Source organism: Prunus persica, chromosome G4, assembly GCF_000346465.2.
Source record: "Prunus persica cultivar Lovell chromosome G4, Prunus_persica_NCBIv2, whole genome shotgun sequence".
NCBI classification, from domain to species: domain Eukaryota; kingdom Viridiplantae; phylum Streptophyta; class Magnoliopsida; order Rosales; family Rosaceae; genus Prunus; species Prunus persica.
In genome coordinates, this window is record NC_034012.1 from 4,783,134 (window position 1) to 4,801,509 (window position 18,376).

Genomic DNA, 18,376 nt, shown 5'->3' on the forward strand with positions numbered 1-18,376 from the left:
AAACAAACTAAATGATCGCTAAAAGAACAAGAATTTTGAAAAGAGTAGGCCTGGTACCTTGAACTATATAGGCACAAAAGAAGGTAAATATGCATGCATGACCAATAATAGTGAAGTTCATCCCAGAATGCAAATCTGTCAACATTTGCATCAGACAACCATGCAAATCTTTTTACACAATTGAATGTAATTTGAAGGGTTACAAAGAGAGAATCGGTGAGTCGAGATGAGCTGAGGATTTGTCAAATAACTAGTTTTAAAACGTATTTAAAATTCTATGAGGATTTGGCCTAAATCCAAATCCAGTCAATTGATACACAACCGAACAATTGGATTTGGATTTATGATCCCAAGTCCAAATCCACCCTTAACCCAAACGGACAAAGAATTTAGCAAGCGGCCAAAAGTTTGCTGAAGTTATTTCAAAAGGAGAGTTTAAATGACAAATTCTTTTATTGACCACATTTTTTACATAAAATACCATCATGATTTTATTTTTTGTTGGCTAATGATCCATAGAGAAGAATTCACCATATCATCTCTTCAGGTATATTCTGACACAACAAAACAGAATTTCATTAGTAAAAGTGTTTAATTAACAACGAACCACTTTGTCGCCGCCTTATCTTGCAGTCCCATAGCTGGAGGCATTTTCATGATCCGTCAACCTACCAGTTACCTAGCTTAGTTTCTAACTTCGTGATTCCCAATTGCTCTCATTGTTTGATTTTAGGCTTGTTACTTCACTTTTCCATTCAGCAGAAATTCTATTCTCCTTTATGGCATGGCAGGAATCTAAAAAGTTTTTTCCTAACCTCTTTCCAATTGTTCATGAGATGTTAGATATGCATGGACGTTTGCTAGCTGGCTAAATTTCATTTACTGTACTTCAACCATGGCCTCTAGATATGGTAGCAAACTTCCATAATTTTTATTTCTTGGAGCAATAGAATCAAACAAATAACAAATCAACTCGAGTACATTTCTAAGTGAGCACAAACAAATGATTCTGAACCAGACACAATGACAAACCAACACGACTGCAACGTGAAATAAACTGTAACAAACAATTTTCTAAACACTACAATACACACTTCAAATGAATTTTACGTCCCTTTTCAGTGAACTATAGAGGTTCCAAATGGGACTCTAAAACTTCGACTGCAAATTGTAGACTGTGTTCTTCTCCACTTGGAAAGCCTTTGCAAGAATATCAGCAGAGATGTCGGGCTTTGATCCAAATACTGCATTTGCAATGGTAATGACACCTGGATTTTGGCTGCTGAGAGCTGCAATGGCAACTGCATTACCATATCCCACATTTTGTTGGAAATGCACGAGACCGACAGGGAACACAAACACATCACCCTTCTCAAGTACCTTGGAGATGAGACGGTTTTCAGGGTTGGAAGTGACAAAACCCACTTTGAGGCTCCCTTCCAGGACTGTCAAGATTTCACTAGCTCGAGGATGTGTGTGGGGAGGGTTAATACCCCATGGCGCATAGTCGATACGCGCAATGGAGATACCAAGAGCGTTAAGCCCTGCAATTTGGGCTACGTTGACAGGGGTCACACGCGAACCAACTGCATTTGATGTGTTGCCTGCTAGGTGAAGCCCACTGAAGAAGAAGTCATTGGCTTCAGCAAGCTTGGGATCCTTGCAGACAAGACCATTCACAAGTACTGAATTCATGATGAGAAAATTACATTAGACACATTAGACACAGATATAGTTGACTATTTGATCATATTATGGATGTATGTTTTCGACAAATACAAGCAGAAATGTATGAAAATATTATTCTAGTTACCTGAGTTCATTGCGTCAGCCACGCAGAAATCCTGAAGAGAACTCGGGTCAGATGCAAAAGCAATGGAGGAAGTTATGGCAAGCAATGCTAGCAAGAGAAACTTGGAGGCCATTGGAAATTCTCTCTATCTTAATGTCACACTATATATCAAAGATTCAAGGCAGGAAGCGGAGAGATGGAGCAAAACTATGTAAGGATGTGTATAAACTTGAGTTGTGGATTGAAACCATATCTGTCTCTGCTTTTATAGAGGGAGGGATCTCTTCTTACGTGTTTTTTGCTGTCCTGTGCTCTGAAAAAGTCTTTATTTTTTAACCCTACAGTACAAGTTTTTCATAGAAAGCTGCATGTCATCGCTTATCTGATCACCTTAATTTTCTGGTGCCGGCATTGGTGCTTGGCCTGCTGCCATTGAGGAAGGGTTCCTTTCTCTGTGTGACAAGAATCTTTAGCCTGGTCATATTTGATGGAGGCCGTATCATTTTTCACTCACAAATTTAAAATGGCTTCTAGAATAAATTTTATAAAACTCTCGGCACCTATTTCTCTGCTTTTTCTGCTATGAATAGATTTATTGTCATTCAGAATTTATGTTATAGTTATATACTACACAGTTGGTAATATTATATATGCAGCTGGGAAGCACCAGATAATCTATTGGATGTTTCTTTTTGTTTCATGCAAAATTGGTTTGAAAGCCAGTTGCCTTGCTTTGACTTGACTTGAACAAGGATATATTATGTCTGGAGAGCAGATGTGGACTTATTCAATTTGGTGTAGTTTCCACATAAAAGTATGAAACTTTATTTATAATAATAAAAAAAAGGTTAACCACCTATTACTTAAATTACCATACTATTTCTTTTTGAAAAATAAAATCATGCATCTTCCAGTAATGGAGAACTAAGCTTGTACATGATTGTACATGAGACATCAGAAATGCATTAATTTAAGCCAAGCTGCAGGACCATCTCTAACCAAATAGACGCATCCATGCATGTCTTAGCAATGCCTTAGTTTCCAAGTTATGAGTTACAAGTCTAAACAAGCCATTAAAACTTGATCCCTAAAACAGAGAGAAGAGAGAAAAAAAAACAAGCCATTAAACAATACTTCAATATACCATCTCCTGCTGATTTAGGGATCAAGGTTTATGATTCAACTCTCAATTCTTCGAGAGCCGAACCCAAGGCTACACCATATTATTATGTATAAAACTCAATGTGCTGTAGTTTAAACCATCAGATTTCATTCATTTATAGAGTAGAGCACTGAGGTTTCTTGTCAGCAAAAATGGAAATTTACCCAATTCTTGAAGGAAGGGCGCTGAGGTTTCTTATCAGCAAAAATGGAAATTTACAAGTCCTTGGTAAAATTATTACATTAATAATCAAATCTACACAAAATTATTTTCATGGCATGACCTCCGGGTGTGGTAAGTTAGTATCAATGTCCATGATTATCACTCAAACCAATAGAATGAAACAAAATAATAGATAAACTTTGATTACACTGGTATATGAGCACAAACAAATTATCTTCATGAAGTATCAGCATCAAACAAAATAACAGACCTTGTTCCTAAAATAACAAGAACAAAATACAAGACAAACATGATTGCACCCCTAAGTGAAACGTAACGATTCTCTAAACACTACAATACACACTTCAAATGACCCTTTTTAGTCCCTCTTGATTGAATCAGAGGTTTCAAATTGGAATCTAAAACTTTGACTGGAAGTTGTAGACTCTGTTCTTATCCACTTGGAAAGCCTTTGCAAGAACATCAGCAGAGATGTCCGGCTTTGATCCAAATACTGCATTTGCAACGGTAATAACACCTGGATTTTGGCTGTTGAGAGCTGCAATGGCAACTGCATTACCATATCCGACATTCTGTTGGAAATGCACAAGGCCTACTGGGAACACAAACACATCACCCTTCCGAAGCACCTTGGTGATGAGGTGGTTTTCAGGGTTGGAGGTGACAAAACCAACTTTGAGGCTCCCTTCCAGGACTGTCAAAACTTCTGTGGCTCGTGGATGTGTGTGTGGAGGATTAATACCCCACGGGGCATAATCGATCCGCACAATGGAGATGCCAAGAGTATTAAGTCCTGGAATTTGGACTGCGTTAACAGGGGTCACGCGTGAACCAACTGCATTCGAGGTGTTTCCTGCTAGGTGAAGCCCACTGAAGAAGAAGTCATTGGCATCAACAAGCTTAGAATCCTTGCAGACAAAGCCATTCACTAGTACTGCAAATTGCAATCAACATGAGAAAATTACATTAGAAACCATATATAATTACAGCTAGCTGATTGATATTATCTTCATAATATAGATAATATATGAATATGATTCTAGCTAGCTAGGTACCTGAGGCTTTTGAATCAGCCACACAGAAATCCTGAAGGGAACTCGGGTCAGATGCCGAAGCAATGGCACAAGTTATAGCAAGGAATGCCAATAACAGAAACTGAGAGGCCATTTTAATTTGGAAATTCTTTGGCTCTCGATTATCACACTTACACTTTGTGAAGAAGGATAAACTTGAACTGTGGAAAAAGATCACCATATGTTGCTACTTTTATAGAGAGAAGTAGCTAGCTCGTATCTTTTGTGTTCTTCTCTGCACAGAAAAAGTCTAGGCTTGTAACCGTGTGTGACAATTTGTTTAACTAAAGGCTTGTCATCTATTACCTCGTTTTGTTCAGGTAATGGCATCGGTGCCGGCATTGAAATGATTCCCTCTCTGTTTATGAGAAGAAATTAAGAATAGCCAAGTCAAAGTTAATGGAGGCTTGCATACTCATAAAATTTAGTAATTACTTCCGCCTATTCTTGAGATTGAGTTAAGCAGACTTGTTCAGTTTCTTTTGCTAATGTTTTTAGTTTTGTGTATTTGCTGTTCGTTTTTAGTGTTACGTTTTTGCCCAGCAAGGATTGGAAGAAAGAAACTACAAATTGCTTACTTTTCTAAAGAAACACAAGGGTTAATTACTCAAATGGTCCTCAAACTTATACTCAATTTACATTTTGGTCCCTCAGTTAAATTAGTCGTTCAAATGGTCCATCAACTCTATAGTATTCAGTTAGTTGGTCCTACTATTACATTCTGTCAATGATGCCGTCAAATGTAAGGGTAAAACCGTCCATAACCGTCCTATGTTCGCCAAATAGGTGATAAAGTGGTGATACATAAGTGATAAAGTAGTGATACATAGGTAATAAAGTGGTAACACATAGGTAATACAGTAGTAATAAAGGGGTGATAGAAATTGTTGTTTGTGTATACCTTTGGTTTCTTGTTTTGTTTCATTTCTTCTACTTTTCTTTACTCATTTCTAGTATTTTACCTTTGCGTTGTGTTAAATAAGTTTTCTTTACGTACTCAAACTAGAACTTTGTATAAGCCTCCAGTTCTTCGTTGGAACAATCTCGTATTTACAAATTTATACTCCAATAGATTTGTACATTTGCAGGTATTTTTAATTGGATGATTAGCACATTAATTTGTGCCTGCCAATTATTAATACAACATCAAGCAATGCATTATAATCTAGTAGGAAGAAATCCTCCAATTGAGATAAAAACCTATTTGGTCTTTAATATACCAGCCAATCTAGCTAGAATAAGAGCTTTCTTTCGTTTCAAGTGGCCAAAAATATTTTGGTTCCACTGTTTTAGAGGAACAATTAACCCATATGACTTATCAAGAGCAGAACTAAGAGTTTGTCTCCATTTTTGCGTCACAAAATCTTTGAAACTTCCATGCTGCATCCACATCCCTTCAAATCTAACGGGTCTGGCATTTGCAAAGGAGATAGTGCAGGATTGCAGAGAGATTTTAATAGGACAATGGTAAAATACAATTAGGATACTAGAAATGAGTAAAGAAAAATAGAAGAAAATGAAACAAAACAAGAAACAAAAGGTAAATACAAACAGCAATTTCTATCACCTTTTTATCACCACTGTATCACTATTTTCTCACCTATTTATTACCACTTTATCACCTATTTGGGAAACATATGACAATTATGGACGGCTTTACCCTTACCTTTAATACAAAATTAGTGAAATACCCATTTCTAGACATAATTCTATAAAGAAACCCTATACCATTCAATATATATAAACACACCCAAAATAAACCCAAAAATTGACAGCTGTCGATTTCTTAAATTCAACAGCTATGTTGGATTACTATTTTGCCCTTTTGCTTTATCCATTAATCTACTTAATCTTCATCAACACACATCTCGAACTTTCTTCTTCTTCTTCAACAATTGAGCTCTGCTTCTAGCTTTTCTCCTAGCCCAATTCCCATTTAATCTTCATCATCTCCACCACAGCCCTTGCCGACTCCATCACCACAACCCGTCGCCGATTCACCTTCGCCCAAAACTCTTTCTTCGATTTCCCTTCCTCCATCTCCGTCGGACGCTCCAATGAACGCACCATCCTTCTTCATCTCCGACGCTATCGTAATCATCTCCATCTCAATCTCCATCGACCTACGACACACCTCCAGTTCCTTCTCCAGTTTCGTAGAATCCGAGCGACGTCAACCACAACAACCTCAATGCAGACAGAGACGGAACTAAGAACTTCTCTGGAGGAATGACTTCGGCGAAGAAGGCAGGAATCGTACTTGGATTGATCGTTGGATAAAATTCATCGATCTCAGTATAGATACGCCGCCAGGAGAGAGATTCTCTGAAGAACTACTCAGTCTCTCATACACAAAAGCTCTTAGAGGTTACTGTGAAAATTTTAATTTCTCATAATTTTTTGTTGTAGTTAATTTATGTGTTTGCTTAGTGTATGATTCAATTGAGATTTTGGCAATGGTGATATGGTGATTCAATTTGATTCTTCATTCTTTGGAGCGCTGACGATGCTAGAGTTGGTGGTAGTCAGAATTTTAGAATGAGTTCTTAGCGTAAAATACTCAATTAGTCAATATGAGTCACTGTATTGCTTTTTCTATTTTAGAATGATATAATATTTGGAATTAGAGATTTAGAATTCATTATGCTTGTTTTTCTCATTGTTGTTGACTGGTTTGGCTCTGTCTGTGTATGCTATGTAATGTTTGGTTACTGAGAAAATTGAATAAAAGAAAAGAAAATTGATAATTACTGTTCTTGGATTTAGATTCTCAGTTATCTAGGTTTTTTGTGATTTTAATGTGTAAAACACTATTTAGTATTAACTTGGTTTTGATGTGGTATTGTTTGGATTCTTTATCGTACCTATTATGCAAATGAAATGACGTAGTTGTTAATTTTCAGTAAGTGGTATGAACAGTTGTTATACTGTTCATACCCTGCAACTGAGATGATTTCTATGACATAGTATTAACAGTGCACTTCTATGACATAATATTAACAGTGTACTTCTATGACATAGTATTAACAGATTTTCAGTAACAAAGCATGCTCTATATTTTGCTCTATATATAGCTATGCACTTGAAGTTTATGATATGCATAACGTAATTTTTACTAGGAAGATAGTGTTATGACATAGTATGACAGTAAAGTATCGATGTTAATACCCTATACTGGAACTTGACAGTGGTAGAAATGCACAAGAAATAGGATTTCAAAGAGAACTAGTAGTGTTATTACCCTATATTGGAACTTTGCAGTGGCAGACATGCGTTAGAAATAGGATTTTCTAGGGAACAATCAGTATTATTACCATATACTGGAACTTGACAGTGGTAGAAATGCACAAGAAATAGGATTTCAAAGAGAACTAGTAGTGTTATTACCCTATATTGGAACTTTATTTACAGTGGCAGACATGCGTTAGAAATAGGATTTCCTAGGGAACAATCAGTATTATTACCATATACTGGAACTTGACAGTGGTAGAAAAGCACAAGAAATAGGATTTCAAAGAGAACTAGTAGTGTTATTACCCTATATTGGAACTTTATTTACAGTGGCAGACATGCGTTAGAAATAGGATTTCAGTGTACAATCAGTATTATTACCATATACTGGAACTTGACAGTGGTAGAAAAGCACAAGAAATAGGATTTCAAAGAGAACTAGTAGTGTTATTACCCTATATTGGAACTTTATTTATATTGGAACTTTATTTACAGTGGCTTAAATGAAGGTGCGCGTGCTGGCAGTTAAGTTACGGTTTACTTTTACGGTTTACTTTTTTTTTTGGGCCGAAAGTTATGGAATACGAGATGGTACAATGTTTGGGCTTGTTTATAAATTTGGGCTGGGTTTGTTTTGGGTGTTTTTTGAGTTTTTTTCTGTTGGGCTTGATAGTGGCAGTGCTGTAATTTATTGGAACTTCAACACTAATTTGTTATTTAATAAATGGATTTTGGGTGTGTTTATGAAGTGTTTTCCATGTGGGGTTTTTTTATAATTTCAGCTCCTATTTTGGGTATATTAGTGAAGATCCCTACATTTAATAGCAACATTGACAAAATGTAACACCAATGGACCGAATAATATAAAGTTGATGGACCATTTGAACGAATAATTTAATTGAGGGACCAAAATATAAATCGGGTAAAAATTTGAGGACCATTTGAGTAATTAACCCAAAAAGACAAATTACATGTAAAGACAATTTCAATTATTTGTAAATTTTCTATTGTCTCTTCCCCAACCCCCTCATCTTCCTCCCTTCTTTCTCTTATATACTTCCCTCGTCCTAAAATCAAAACAAAACCAAACTCATTCATAATAGGGCAAAGGAAAAGATAGGTGTCACGGGGCTTCCTTTAAAATCTCTTTAGAGAGAGAGAGAACTCTTTAAAAGAGAATCGATATTACAATAACCATATGTTACAAGACAGAAAAATCCATCATTGAAATATAAGCTTCTCATTATATGCACTACACAAATCCAACACAAAAGCGCTGTTACCAAAAACCCATCTCTTATACAAGGACCCTCAGCCCCCACAATCCATACATCATATCAAATCTAAATTGACTGAGCACCAGACAATCACCCTTTCAAAGTAAGCCAACAATATACCAATTTTTAGACAAACTGAGAAACTACAAAGATACATCAAGCACCAAGCTCCTCTTCCTCCTCCTCGTACTCTTCCTCCTCCACTGTTGCATCCTGGTATTGCTGGTACTCAGCCACCAGATCATTCATGTTACTCTCGGCCTCGGTGAACTCCATCTCATCCATTCCCTCGCCAGTGTACCAATGCAAGAAAGCCTTGCGCCTGAACATAGCTGTGAACTGCTCGCTAACCCTCCTGAACATTTCCTGAATAGAAGTCGAATTCCCCATAAAAGTGGACGCCATCTTCAGACCCTTGGGTGGAATGTCACACACACTGGACTTAACATTATTGGGAATCCACTCAACAAAGTATGAGGAGTTCTTGTTCTGGACGTTAATCATTTGTTCATCAACTTCCTTGGTGCTCATCTTACCACGGAACATGGCAGAAGCAGTAAGGTAACGTCCATGGCGTGGGTCAGCTGCGCACATCATGTTTTTGGCATCCCACATCTGCTGGGTCAATTCAGGCACAGTCAGAGCACTGTACTGCTGTGATCCTCTTGAAGTTAGAGGAGCAAACCCAACCATAAAGAAGTGCAGCCGTGGGAAAGGGATAAGGTTAACTGCGAGCTTCCTAAGGTCAGAGTTCAACTGTCCAGGAAACCGAAGACAACATGTGACACCGCTCATGGTGGCAGAGATGAGGTGGTTAAGGTCACCAACTGCAATCACAATGCAAAGAAATATGTCAAAAGGATCACATAGCATCTCTTCCAATTATCACATAAGATTCGTATGTGCACACACAATTTATATCGTTTCTTTATAAGATGCCAATTTCTGAGGAAAACTAATTTATTATATAACCATTGTCAGCTACTATATATAGATATGGACTTACAAGTAGGGGTGGCAAGCTTGAGAGTGCGGAAGCAGATGTCATACAGAGCCTCGTTGTCCAAAACCATACATTCATCGGCATTTTCGACAAGCTGATGCACGGAAAGGGTAGCATTGTATGGCTCAACAACTGTATCCGACACCTTCGGAGATGGGAAAACAGAAAATGTCATCATCATCCGATCTGGGTACTCTTCCCTGATCTTGGAAATAAGAAGAGTTCCCATGCCAGAGCCAGTGCCACCACCCAAAGAATGACAAACTTGGAATCCTGTTCAAAACAAAATGGAAATATTAAAATTTTGAATCATAGCATCCAAATCAGCCATTCAAATTCTAAACCAAACAGAAGCACAATCCGGTCAGACAAATTAAGCATTTTTAATTGCAACATCACAATTATTATTGCTACAAGCCTACAATTTCCAAAAATTAACCATGATTAAGCGCTATAAAGACATTCAAGCCAACCCAAATAAAACATGGGACATAATTAGGCACCACAATATCATATGCAGTCACACTCACAAAAATAAAATCAAATAACCACTAAATTTCGAAATACAAAAGAAACCAGAAAACATTTTCATCATACCCTGTAAGCAATCGCAGTTCTCGGCCTCTTTGCGCACCACGTCAAGCACAGAATCAATAAGTTCGGCACCCTCCGTATAATGCCCCTTAGCCCAGTTGTTTCCAGCCCCAGACTGCCCGAAGACGAAGTTATCGGGTCTGAATATCTGGCCAAACGGGCCGGATCGTACCGAGTCCATGGTCCCAGGCTCCAGATCCATAAGGACCGCCCGTGGAACGAACCTTCCGCCACTGGCCTCGTTGTAATAGACATTGATTCTCTCTAGCTGGAGCTCAGAGTCGCCGTTGTACCTCCCGGTGCTGTCTATGCCGTGCTCGTCGCAGATCACTTCCCAGAACTTGGCCCCAATCTGGTTCCCACATTGGCCGCCCTGGATGTGAAGAATTTCTCTCATTTTTGCGGGTCTGAGTTCTGTTTGGTTTCCGGGAAAATGGGAGGGAAAATATTACGAGACGGGGTTTGGTTTTGCCGCGATTGAACGGAGAGGAGCGGGTAGTGGGGAAATGAGGCGTTAGATTGTACTTTAAAGGGTGGGTGGCGTGGAAATATGGGGACTATGTAGGGGGTATTTGGGGAAATCGCTTGTGCATTATTATTGGTATGTTTTTTTTTTTTTGTGGGGTTTCGGAATTTCTAATTTTGGGTGATGTGTTGTCTCCGACATAGTGAAATTAAGATTTTATTTTTTATTTTTTATATTAAAAATAAATTGAATTGCTGGAATTTTTGTAGAATTATTAGGGAGTGCCCACTGCCCACCAAATTTTTGCCTTTGCTTCAAGCAAAACAAAAATGGGCAAAAGCCATAAAAGCTGATACGTGGCTTTTTTGGGTTATCTATTTCAATTATTTCTCTTTTGAATTTTGGGAGAGCCACCTAATATGCTATAGTTGGTGCTTTCTATTTTGATTGCAAATGTGTGTAAGATTTGAATTATGTAATTGAAAATTACATTGCAAATTTGGTTATATGATGAAACAATGAAAACAAATGACAATACATAATCTTGTAAGAATATGTTGTAAATGTTCTATTCTATGTGGCTCACTTGATATGTCCTACGTGTTATGTAAGTTATTAGTAAAATGGTTTAATAAATATTATTCAAGAAATCTTATTGATCAAATTAGGAGAAGTAATTTCCTATTCTATTGTCGTGATGGTTGGTAATTACTTAGAGCTACAATGATAGTGCATATTAAGTTTTTTAACGTGCAAAATGTTAAAGAGAGAGAAACCTGTTTCCTCTATAGTGACGGCTCAACAAATATCTTGATTTACTAGAAGACTAATTATCTATGTATGTAATTTGTGCTTATTGAATTTCTATAATGTTATGATAAAAGATGAAAGTGCCATCATCCATCTGAAAATCAAATTATTACATCATTATAAAGAAAACCAATCAATCTTTTACAACTTAAAAGAGACATCATTCATATAGAGAGAATCATATCATGATTATCCTTGATTAAAACCCAACCATATTTATAATATTAAAAAAAAAACCATAGATGTCCAATTTTATGCTCAAACATCAAGCATCTATTGCAACCAAAGAGCTTTACTTAAAACTCTAACCCACACACTTTCCACAACATACCTTTCAAAATTTACATTGGATTTGTTCAAAGATCTAGCCACAATGGCATGAACGCAAAGGGTTGCCATCATTTGAGGGGGTCCATTCCAGCTTAGTTGCTTTAGTTCTGGAATTGATGGATGCCATTGTAACAATGGATGATGGGATCCAATCAATCTTATTCATAACTCTGTTCTTATACAAACACGATAGGGAAATATAACCAATATATGAGGAAAAATTAATAGGATTGCAATTGAAGTGTAAAATATGAAATTGACACCCGATCTTTCATACTCGTTCTTAGTTAGTAGCAAATCAAACTCTTCAAATTGAAGTTTGTTGACGTGGAAATTTTAAAAGCTTGATTGACCTACTAGTTATTAGATTTCTCTCTTTATTAATCTATAGAGTTTATGTATGCTCAATATATTGGGCTTAGGCTATAGGCCCATATCATTGTTGCTTGATGGGTCTGACAAGTTTTGGGCTTCATACTTTATAATTTTGGCTTCTTTTTTTTTTTTCTTTTTTCCGGAATTATAATCTCATTGTGAATACAGATGTCAGATGGTGAATGCGTATGTATGATATTGTTAAACAAAAGAGATTTTGTTGTTCACTTGAAGATGGTCAATATCTTTTCCCACTTGATATGGAACTTAGCTCATCTCCACTTGTAGGCTTGTTGTACAAAATGGAGAGGCCCATGTAGAATGGCACCGTGAAGTGTGCTTTCCAGCTTGATTTCCATAAAGGGAGTTCATGGTTAGGTGGTACAACCCTTTTGTTGATTTTGTGTTAGATTTATGTGGTGTAAAGTTTCTAAATTACCAACCTAGCTCTCTTTAGGCAGAGAAACGTGTCTATATCGAGATGTCATTGTGGAGTATTCCTAATAATACATTTTAATTTTTTCACGTTACATTGTGTGATTAGTTTGAGATACTGTTACAATGACATACTTATTGCATGAAAATTCTCTTGTCTAAAAATGCAAGTCGGGCAGGTTGGATGGATAACCTAAGCTAACTCAGCTTGCTTAATTGAAGTTTTGAACTTAAATTCAAGGAGATCCAAGTTGAATTCATATGGATTGAGCCCCCTAATTCAAGCTCAATCTGAATTTGGTCATGTTGGTAAGCGACAAACCCATCTCCTATCTACGCATGTAAAACTAACATCATTCTAGTATGTTTTTATTTTCAAAGTTTCAAACTCGGTTTCATTTACACGCTTTCAACTTTGCTTTTGTGTTTTGTACTTTGCAGTGGTAAAAAAGGAAACTAGTTGTAACAAGCTGTCCCAAATCAAAAAGCATGTGACCAAATGAGTAAAAACCACAAAAATGCAGTCAAACATCATCATTAATTCAACGTGCGTTTTCTTTTTTGATGCGTCTATGTATACATTCTCTCAAAGCTCTCCCTTGTGTAAATTTTTGAACGGGTAATTAAGCACACGTTTCACATAAGTTCAATGAGAAAACCTCAACTTGGAAATTTAATCTGTTGTTTAATGCAAAACGCATAAACAAATACGCACTTGATAAAGTTAGAATCCCACCAAAACTTGTAAGATTTTCCCATTTTACACGATCACAGGCTAAGACCAATTGAGCTGTTTTTGCTTTTTTTGGTGCAAGGAAATATCAACCCTCTTTCAGAAAGAGGGCTTTATGTGAAAAAACATAAGAATATACATGCACACTAACCACATACCCTTTTTATTTTTTGTTTTGTTTTCTAACCATCGTAGTCATACTTTAGTTGATGGTAACAAACTACGTTATTTTAGTAAATAATGCATGGAATCTATACGATTAATTATTGACCAGGTTTCATTTTATTTTTCAATTCTCATTTTAGTCTTTTTTAGTACACGTGATACTTTAAACTAAAGGGGAGTGAGATTTTTTACACACAGACATACAACTAAGATGCGAAAGGTTCGAACCTGAGACCTCTTTTCTGTAAATTAATGCTCTTTTTCTATTGGACTAAATCCTGTTGGCCATTATCACTTTAGTCCCTTTACTTTTTATAAGCATGGCTACCATTGGATTCTAAATTTCTCTAATCACAACATGGTAATTGGGTCCCATCTAAGAAATATCTTAACCTAGCCCAACAATGTTATTAAGTGGTGTTCAGTGTGGAGTGGGGGACATATGAGAAAGGCTGAAAGGTGATAAAATTGGCTTTTTTTGGGGGTGAAATTTGTTCCTACACATGGCAGTTTTATATGATGTGATGACTTTTTTTGTTGTTGTTAATAATTTATTTTTGTTTTAGAAAAGGCAAGCAAATTCTTATCTAAACAAACAACCTATCAAAGGGTTTTCTATAATTTTGGGGCTCTATCATTTTAAGCACCAGATGGGAATTGCGTATTGGACAAAGGTTAAGTCGATCACTCTTGGATAGCAAAACAAATAACAATAATAAAATAAGCAGGAAGTTCAATGGGATGGGATATTTACAAATTTCACTTGTTAGCCACTTGGCCAACGGGAGATTTCAAGAGATACTTTTTCTTTTGCTATTTCAAGTGCTATTTCAATTCATTTAATATTTTGAAGTTGAGATGTATTTAAAAAAAAAAAAAAAAAAAGTTAACATCCATGCCCTCCCAGTACTCTAAAACTACATCTTGGGTTAATATGTGTCCTTTAAAAAATAATAATAATAATAATAATAATCATTAAATCGAAACCTCATTAGATAAACTTCAACAATATAATCAAAGACATCAACACGACATTTAAAATACCGTATGCTAAAAGCAAAACTAGCACAGGACAAAAGCCGTATGAAAACTACTAACCCATATCACCACAATTATCCATAAGTTCAAACAAAGTCCACAAACCCAACATACCCTAAAACAACCCATGAACTTAGACGAACCCTACCACCACCACCTGAAGAAGCGCCGTCGCGGCCACACCCATCACCTCATCCATAACAGATATGGGGAAAATATGATTTCTAGCGATCTACTTGAGCATAAGAGCGAACAAATAAACAAAAACAAGAATCTTGCTAAAGAACAATTGGGTGATTTGCATCAATTTCAGTCAAAGATGATGTAGAATCAAATTTAGAGAACATGAGCGAAGTTTTTTTTTTTTTTCAGGAATAGATGCTTTATTAAAATAATAAGTACCATAAGCGACGTTGGAGAGCGGGTTTTGGTATCAGGATTTGATTGAGAACATAGATTAAAATGGGTGATGGGAAACTTCAATCTAACCATTGCTCAAAAGAAACCACCACAAGGGGCTTTTTATTCAAACCATCCAGTGAACTTACTTATTAAAGTGAATGTTAGCTGTAAATATGAAGGTTCCAAACCGAACATTTGTATATCATCGACCTTTAAGAATTTAAGTTAGGATAAAATAAATAACTAAATTAAAGGTTCACTGCAATTCAACATAACAAATACATATAATTTTTACAATGAACTCTAAAATCAATTTTAAAACTGTTTTGTTTGTTGTTGTTCTCTTTGTTATTGATCCCATCCTCACTCTTCTCTTTTACCCAATGGAAAACAGAAAACCAAAATTTTTAACTAAAAAATGAAAACGAAAACAGAAATGTCACCAAACGAGAGCTTTTTATTATGGGAAGTGCTAGCAACCTTCTCTCTAACCTTCTCTTTTGGACCTTCTCCCTTCTTCTTATGACAAGTGTCACTTTCCATACACTAAAAACAATGTCATTAATGCATCACACAAACTAGTTTTTGTTTTTCAAGTTTAATTTTTTTTAATTTTTAATTTTTCCAAAAAGAACGCGTGTTTTGTTAAAAACAAAATAAAGATGATAACAATATCATGAAACAAACTTTATTTTTATTTTTAAAAAATATGAATTTTTTTTAAATGTTTTTTTAAATATTTATTTTTTAACAATGTGCTAAAGAAGTTATAATAAATTGAAGGAAATATAAAAGCTAATATATTTTAAAAGGGTAAACTTGGAAAATAAAAACTAAATTATGTGATACATTAATGACATTGTTTTAAGTGTAAGAAAAATGACACTTGTCATAAAGAGAAAAGAGAAAATCCAAAAAAAAAAATTAGAGAAAAAATTACTATTATTCCTCTTTTATTATTTGATAGATTTAATCTCATTTTCAATAGAGCCACGGTGAAAACAAAACAAAACAAAATAAAATTTCCGAAACGCAGAAACAGAAAAGACAGAAAAGGAATTTCCAAGTCTCTCTCTCTCTCTCCCCCACCCATAAGAAGCCGCACCGCGTTCAAAGTTTCAACCTTTCAACTTTCAACTACTCTACTCTGCTCATAATTTCCTCTCACTTTCGCAAACCCTTTTCTGAATTTTTTTATTAATTTTTAAATTGTGGACATTAAAGTCCAATTCTTTTTCAGAAACGGGGACGACGAACTGCTATAAAATAAAGCCAAAGTAAAGTCCTTTTTTCCTCACATCTAAATAAGAAATTGAGTTTCCTCTGGAAACCAATTCTGAAGCTCTGTTTTTTTCCCAAATTTTCACTGACCATGCCGCTTCCGTGGAAGAAGATGCGGGTGAACCGAATTTCCCAATTCGTCGCCGATCTCCAATCACCGAAACGGGGCGGTTCACTCGTGGTCCAGACTGGTTTTCCGACCTCCCTCGTCGACCTCTTCGTCAAGAACCGCGATCACTTGAAAAAGCCGTCGAAAAAGAACAAGAACAGGAAGAAGAATAACCCGTCGGCTGACCAGGTCAGCGATCGGATCACAGCGAATTGTGAACTGGGTTCGGGCAATTTCGGGATTTTGGTGCAACCCAGTTCACCAAAGGTCAAGAATTTGAGCTGGGAAGAAGGTGATCGCGGTGTTGAAGCTGGTGAGTTTCGGGTGTTGGGTGAGACCCATGTTGAGAATCGCATTGTTGATGATGAGCAATGCGTCGGTGGGAATTGGAGAGCGGTTTTGCTGGCGGTGTTGAAGATATTCGCGGTGGTGGTTTTGGCTTTGAGTACCAAGAAGCTCGCTGTTGGGGTCACATTGTCTGCTTTTCTGCTTCTGTTTCTTGAATACGCGGGTAAGCATTTGGCTTGTTTCTTCAAACCATGCTCGAAAGCGAAACCTGTTTTGCAAAACGTGGCTCAGAGGGCGTCTTCATATTTATTATTTCTGAATGGTTTTCATGAGAGTGAGGATTTGAAGGGGGTGATTGTATGTGAAAAGACTGGGGATGTTGTGTTTGAATTGGTTGATGCTACGGGTGATTCAGACTCTGCTATTGGAGAGATTCAGATTGTTGAGTCTAACAAGAAGGGAAGTGTGTGCGCTGATGAAACTGGTGGAGACAGACCTTTGATTGATTTACTTGGTGCAGATTATGAGAAGGAGAGGGTCGTGGATAAGAGAGATGTTGGTGATAAAACTTTGGTTGAGTTGCTTGGTATGGATTATGAGAAGAGGACGGTGGTGGATAAGAGAAGAGTGGGTGCAGAAAAAGCAGTCGGTGAAATAACTTTGGTTGAGTTGCTTGGTAAGGATTATAAGAAGATAAAGGTAGTGGAGGGTGGTGAAGATGGAGGTGAATTTATAGCAGATAAGAAGAGTAAGGGTGGCAAAAATTCTAACATTAAATCAAAACTTATCAAGAAATTTGTGCCTAAGAAGTTGCGCAGAAAGTGTAAGCAAAATGAACCGGAGCTGGAGCCTCTCCTAAGCAGTGATCACATGGGATATGATAAGTTAGAGGGATGTGAAGAACATGAAGACCATAAAGATGTGAAACAAGAGGAACAGGAAAGCGAAAACATGTCAGTGTTTTCTGCAGAAGAGAAAAGTGAAATCCAAGGATTTGATGGAGTTTCTGATCTTGGCGAAGGATCATTGGCTGGCGGAGAAACACCCTTGATTGTTGAAAGGAAGGGAAGAGAAGGGAATTTAGGGTATCTGGTTCTCTTTCTAATTGTTCTTGCTGGACTTTTCGGAGGTCGGATTGTAGCCCTGATGCTTACAATCACTAGCTGCTTTATGCCGAAGTTGGCTGGAAGCCTGAGGAGATCGGTAAAAATATGCCGGTGTTCTGTCCCGATCTCAAGTTAGAATATCTGTGGTTGTTATAGTGATGTCTTGTTTTTCTTCAGATATAGGGTTCTTGAATTCAAGTCTCGAATTGTAGTCTGAATGTGAAAGCTCAGTGTGCTAGAAATTCCAACCTTTTCGTTGGAAACCCAGCTTGAGGTGTTGTACTCAAAACTGTAAAATTGTTACAGATACAAATCAATAGTACATATTTCTTGTTTCCTTGTATTGATTTCGTTTATTTGTGATAGCCAAATCATTTTTTCATTATATCTGTTGTTCTGCTGTAGACTGGGGTGCAGAAAATACTGGCCAAAAGACACTCGTTTGCCCCAAATGTTGCTCCAAAAGTATTGAGCGACTTTGTTATACAGATGGTGAGAAACTTCAATAAGCTTAATTTTTTCA

At 36.7% G+C, this 18,376-nt stretch overlaps 4 protein-coding genes across 4 annotated transcripts; 1 reads left to right on the forward strand and 3 right to left on the reverse strand.

The window, feature by feature from the left end:
* On the reverse strand, positions 1,150-1,946 carry LOC18780064 (putative germin-like protein 2-1). Its single transcript, XM_007212363.2, has 2 exons — positions 1,814-1,946; positions 1,150-1,685 (listed from the first exon to the last, which is right to left on the reverse strand). The coding sequence occupies exons 1-2, from the start codon at positions 1,923-1,925 to the stop codon at positions 1,150-1,152; spliced, it is 648 nt and encodes a 215-aa protein (XP_007212425.1). The 5' UTR covers positions 1,926-1,946.
* LOC18779175 (putative germin-like protein 2-1) lies at positions 3,536-4,304 on the reverse strand. The gene is made up of 2 exons (XM_007213349.1): positions 4,193-4,304; positions 3,536-4,071 (listed from the first exon to the last, which is right to left on the reverse strand). The coding sequence occupies exons 1-2, from the start codon at positions 4,302-4,304 to the stop codon at positions 3,536-3,538; spliced, it is 648 nt and encodes a 215-aa protein (XP_007213411.1).
* Positions 8,665-11,185, reverse strand: LOC18780159 (tubulin beta chain). Its single transcript, XM_007211567.2, has 3 exons — positions 10,319-11,185; positions 9,725-9,994; positions 8,665-9,545 (listed from the first exon to the last, which is right to left on the reverse strand). The coding sequence occupies exons 1-3, from the start codon at positions 10,710-10,712 to the stop codon at positions 8,875-8,877; spliced, it is 1,335 nt and encodes a 444-aa protein (XP_007211629.1). The 5' UTR covers positions 10,713-11,185; the 3' UTR covers positions 8,665-8,874.
* Positions 16,221-18,200, forward strand: LOC18778418. The gene has a single exon (XM_020562006.1). It carries the CDS (start codon positions 16,442-16,444, stop codon positions 17,987-17,989), a length of 1,548 nt encoding a protein of 515 aa, XP_020417595.1. The 5' UTR covers positions 16,221-16,441; the 3' UTR covers positions 17,990-18,200.

What these genes read in the sequence shown, in the direction of transcription:
- LOC18780064 (XM_007212363.2), bottom strand. Translation starts at nt 1,925, where the DNA reads ATGGCCTCCAAGTTTCTCTTGCTAGCATTGCTTGCCATAACTTCCTCC. An exon ending in GGCTGACGCAATGAACTCAG is followed by an intron (nt 1,686 to 1,813) that starts GTAACTAGAATA and finishes TCATGAATTCAG; the next exon opens with TACTTGTGAATGGTCTTGTC.
- LOC18779175 (XM_007213349.1), bottom strand. Translation starts at nt 4,304, where the DNA reads ATGGCCTCTCAGTTTCTGTTATTGGCATTCCTTGCTATAACTTGTGCC. An exon ending in GGCTGATTCAAAAGCCTCAG is followed by an intron (nt 4,072 to 4,192) that starts GTACCTAGCTAG and finishes TGCAATTTGCAG; the next exon opens with TACTAGTGAATGGCTTTGTC.
- LOC18780159 (XM_007211567.2), bottom strand. Translation starts at nt 10,712, where the DNA reads ATGAGAGAAATTCTTCACATCCAGGGCGGCCAATGTGGGAACCAGATT. An exon ending in GAACTGCGATTGCTTACAGG is followed by an intron (nt 9,995 to 10,318) that starts GTATGATGAAAA and finishes TGTTTTGAACAG; the next exon opens with GATTCCAAGTTTGTCATTCT. An exon ending in CAAGCTTGCCACCCCTACTT is followed by an intron (nt 9,546 to 9,724) that starts GTAAGTCCATAT and finishes TTGTGATTGCAG; the next exon opens with TTGGTGACCTTAACCACCTC.
- LOC18778418 (XM_020562006.1), top strand. Translation starts at nt 16,442, where the DNA reads ATGCCGCTTCCGTGGAAGAAGATGCGGGTGAACCGAATTTCCCAATTC.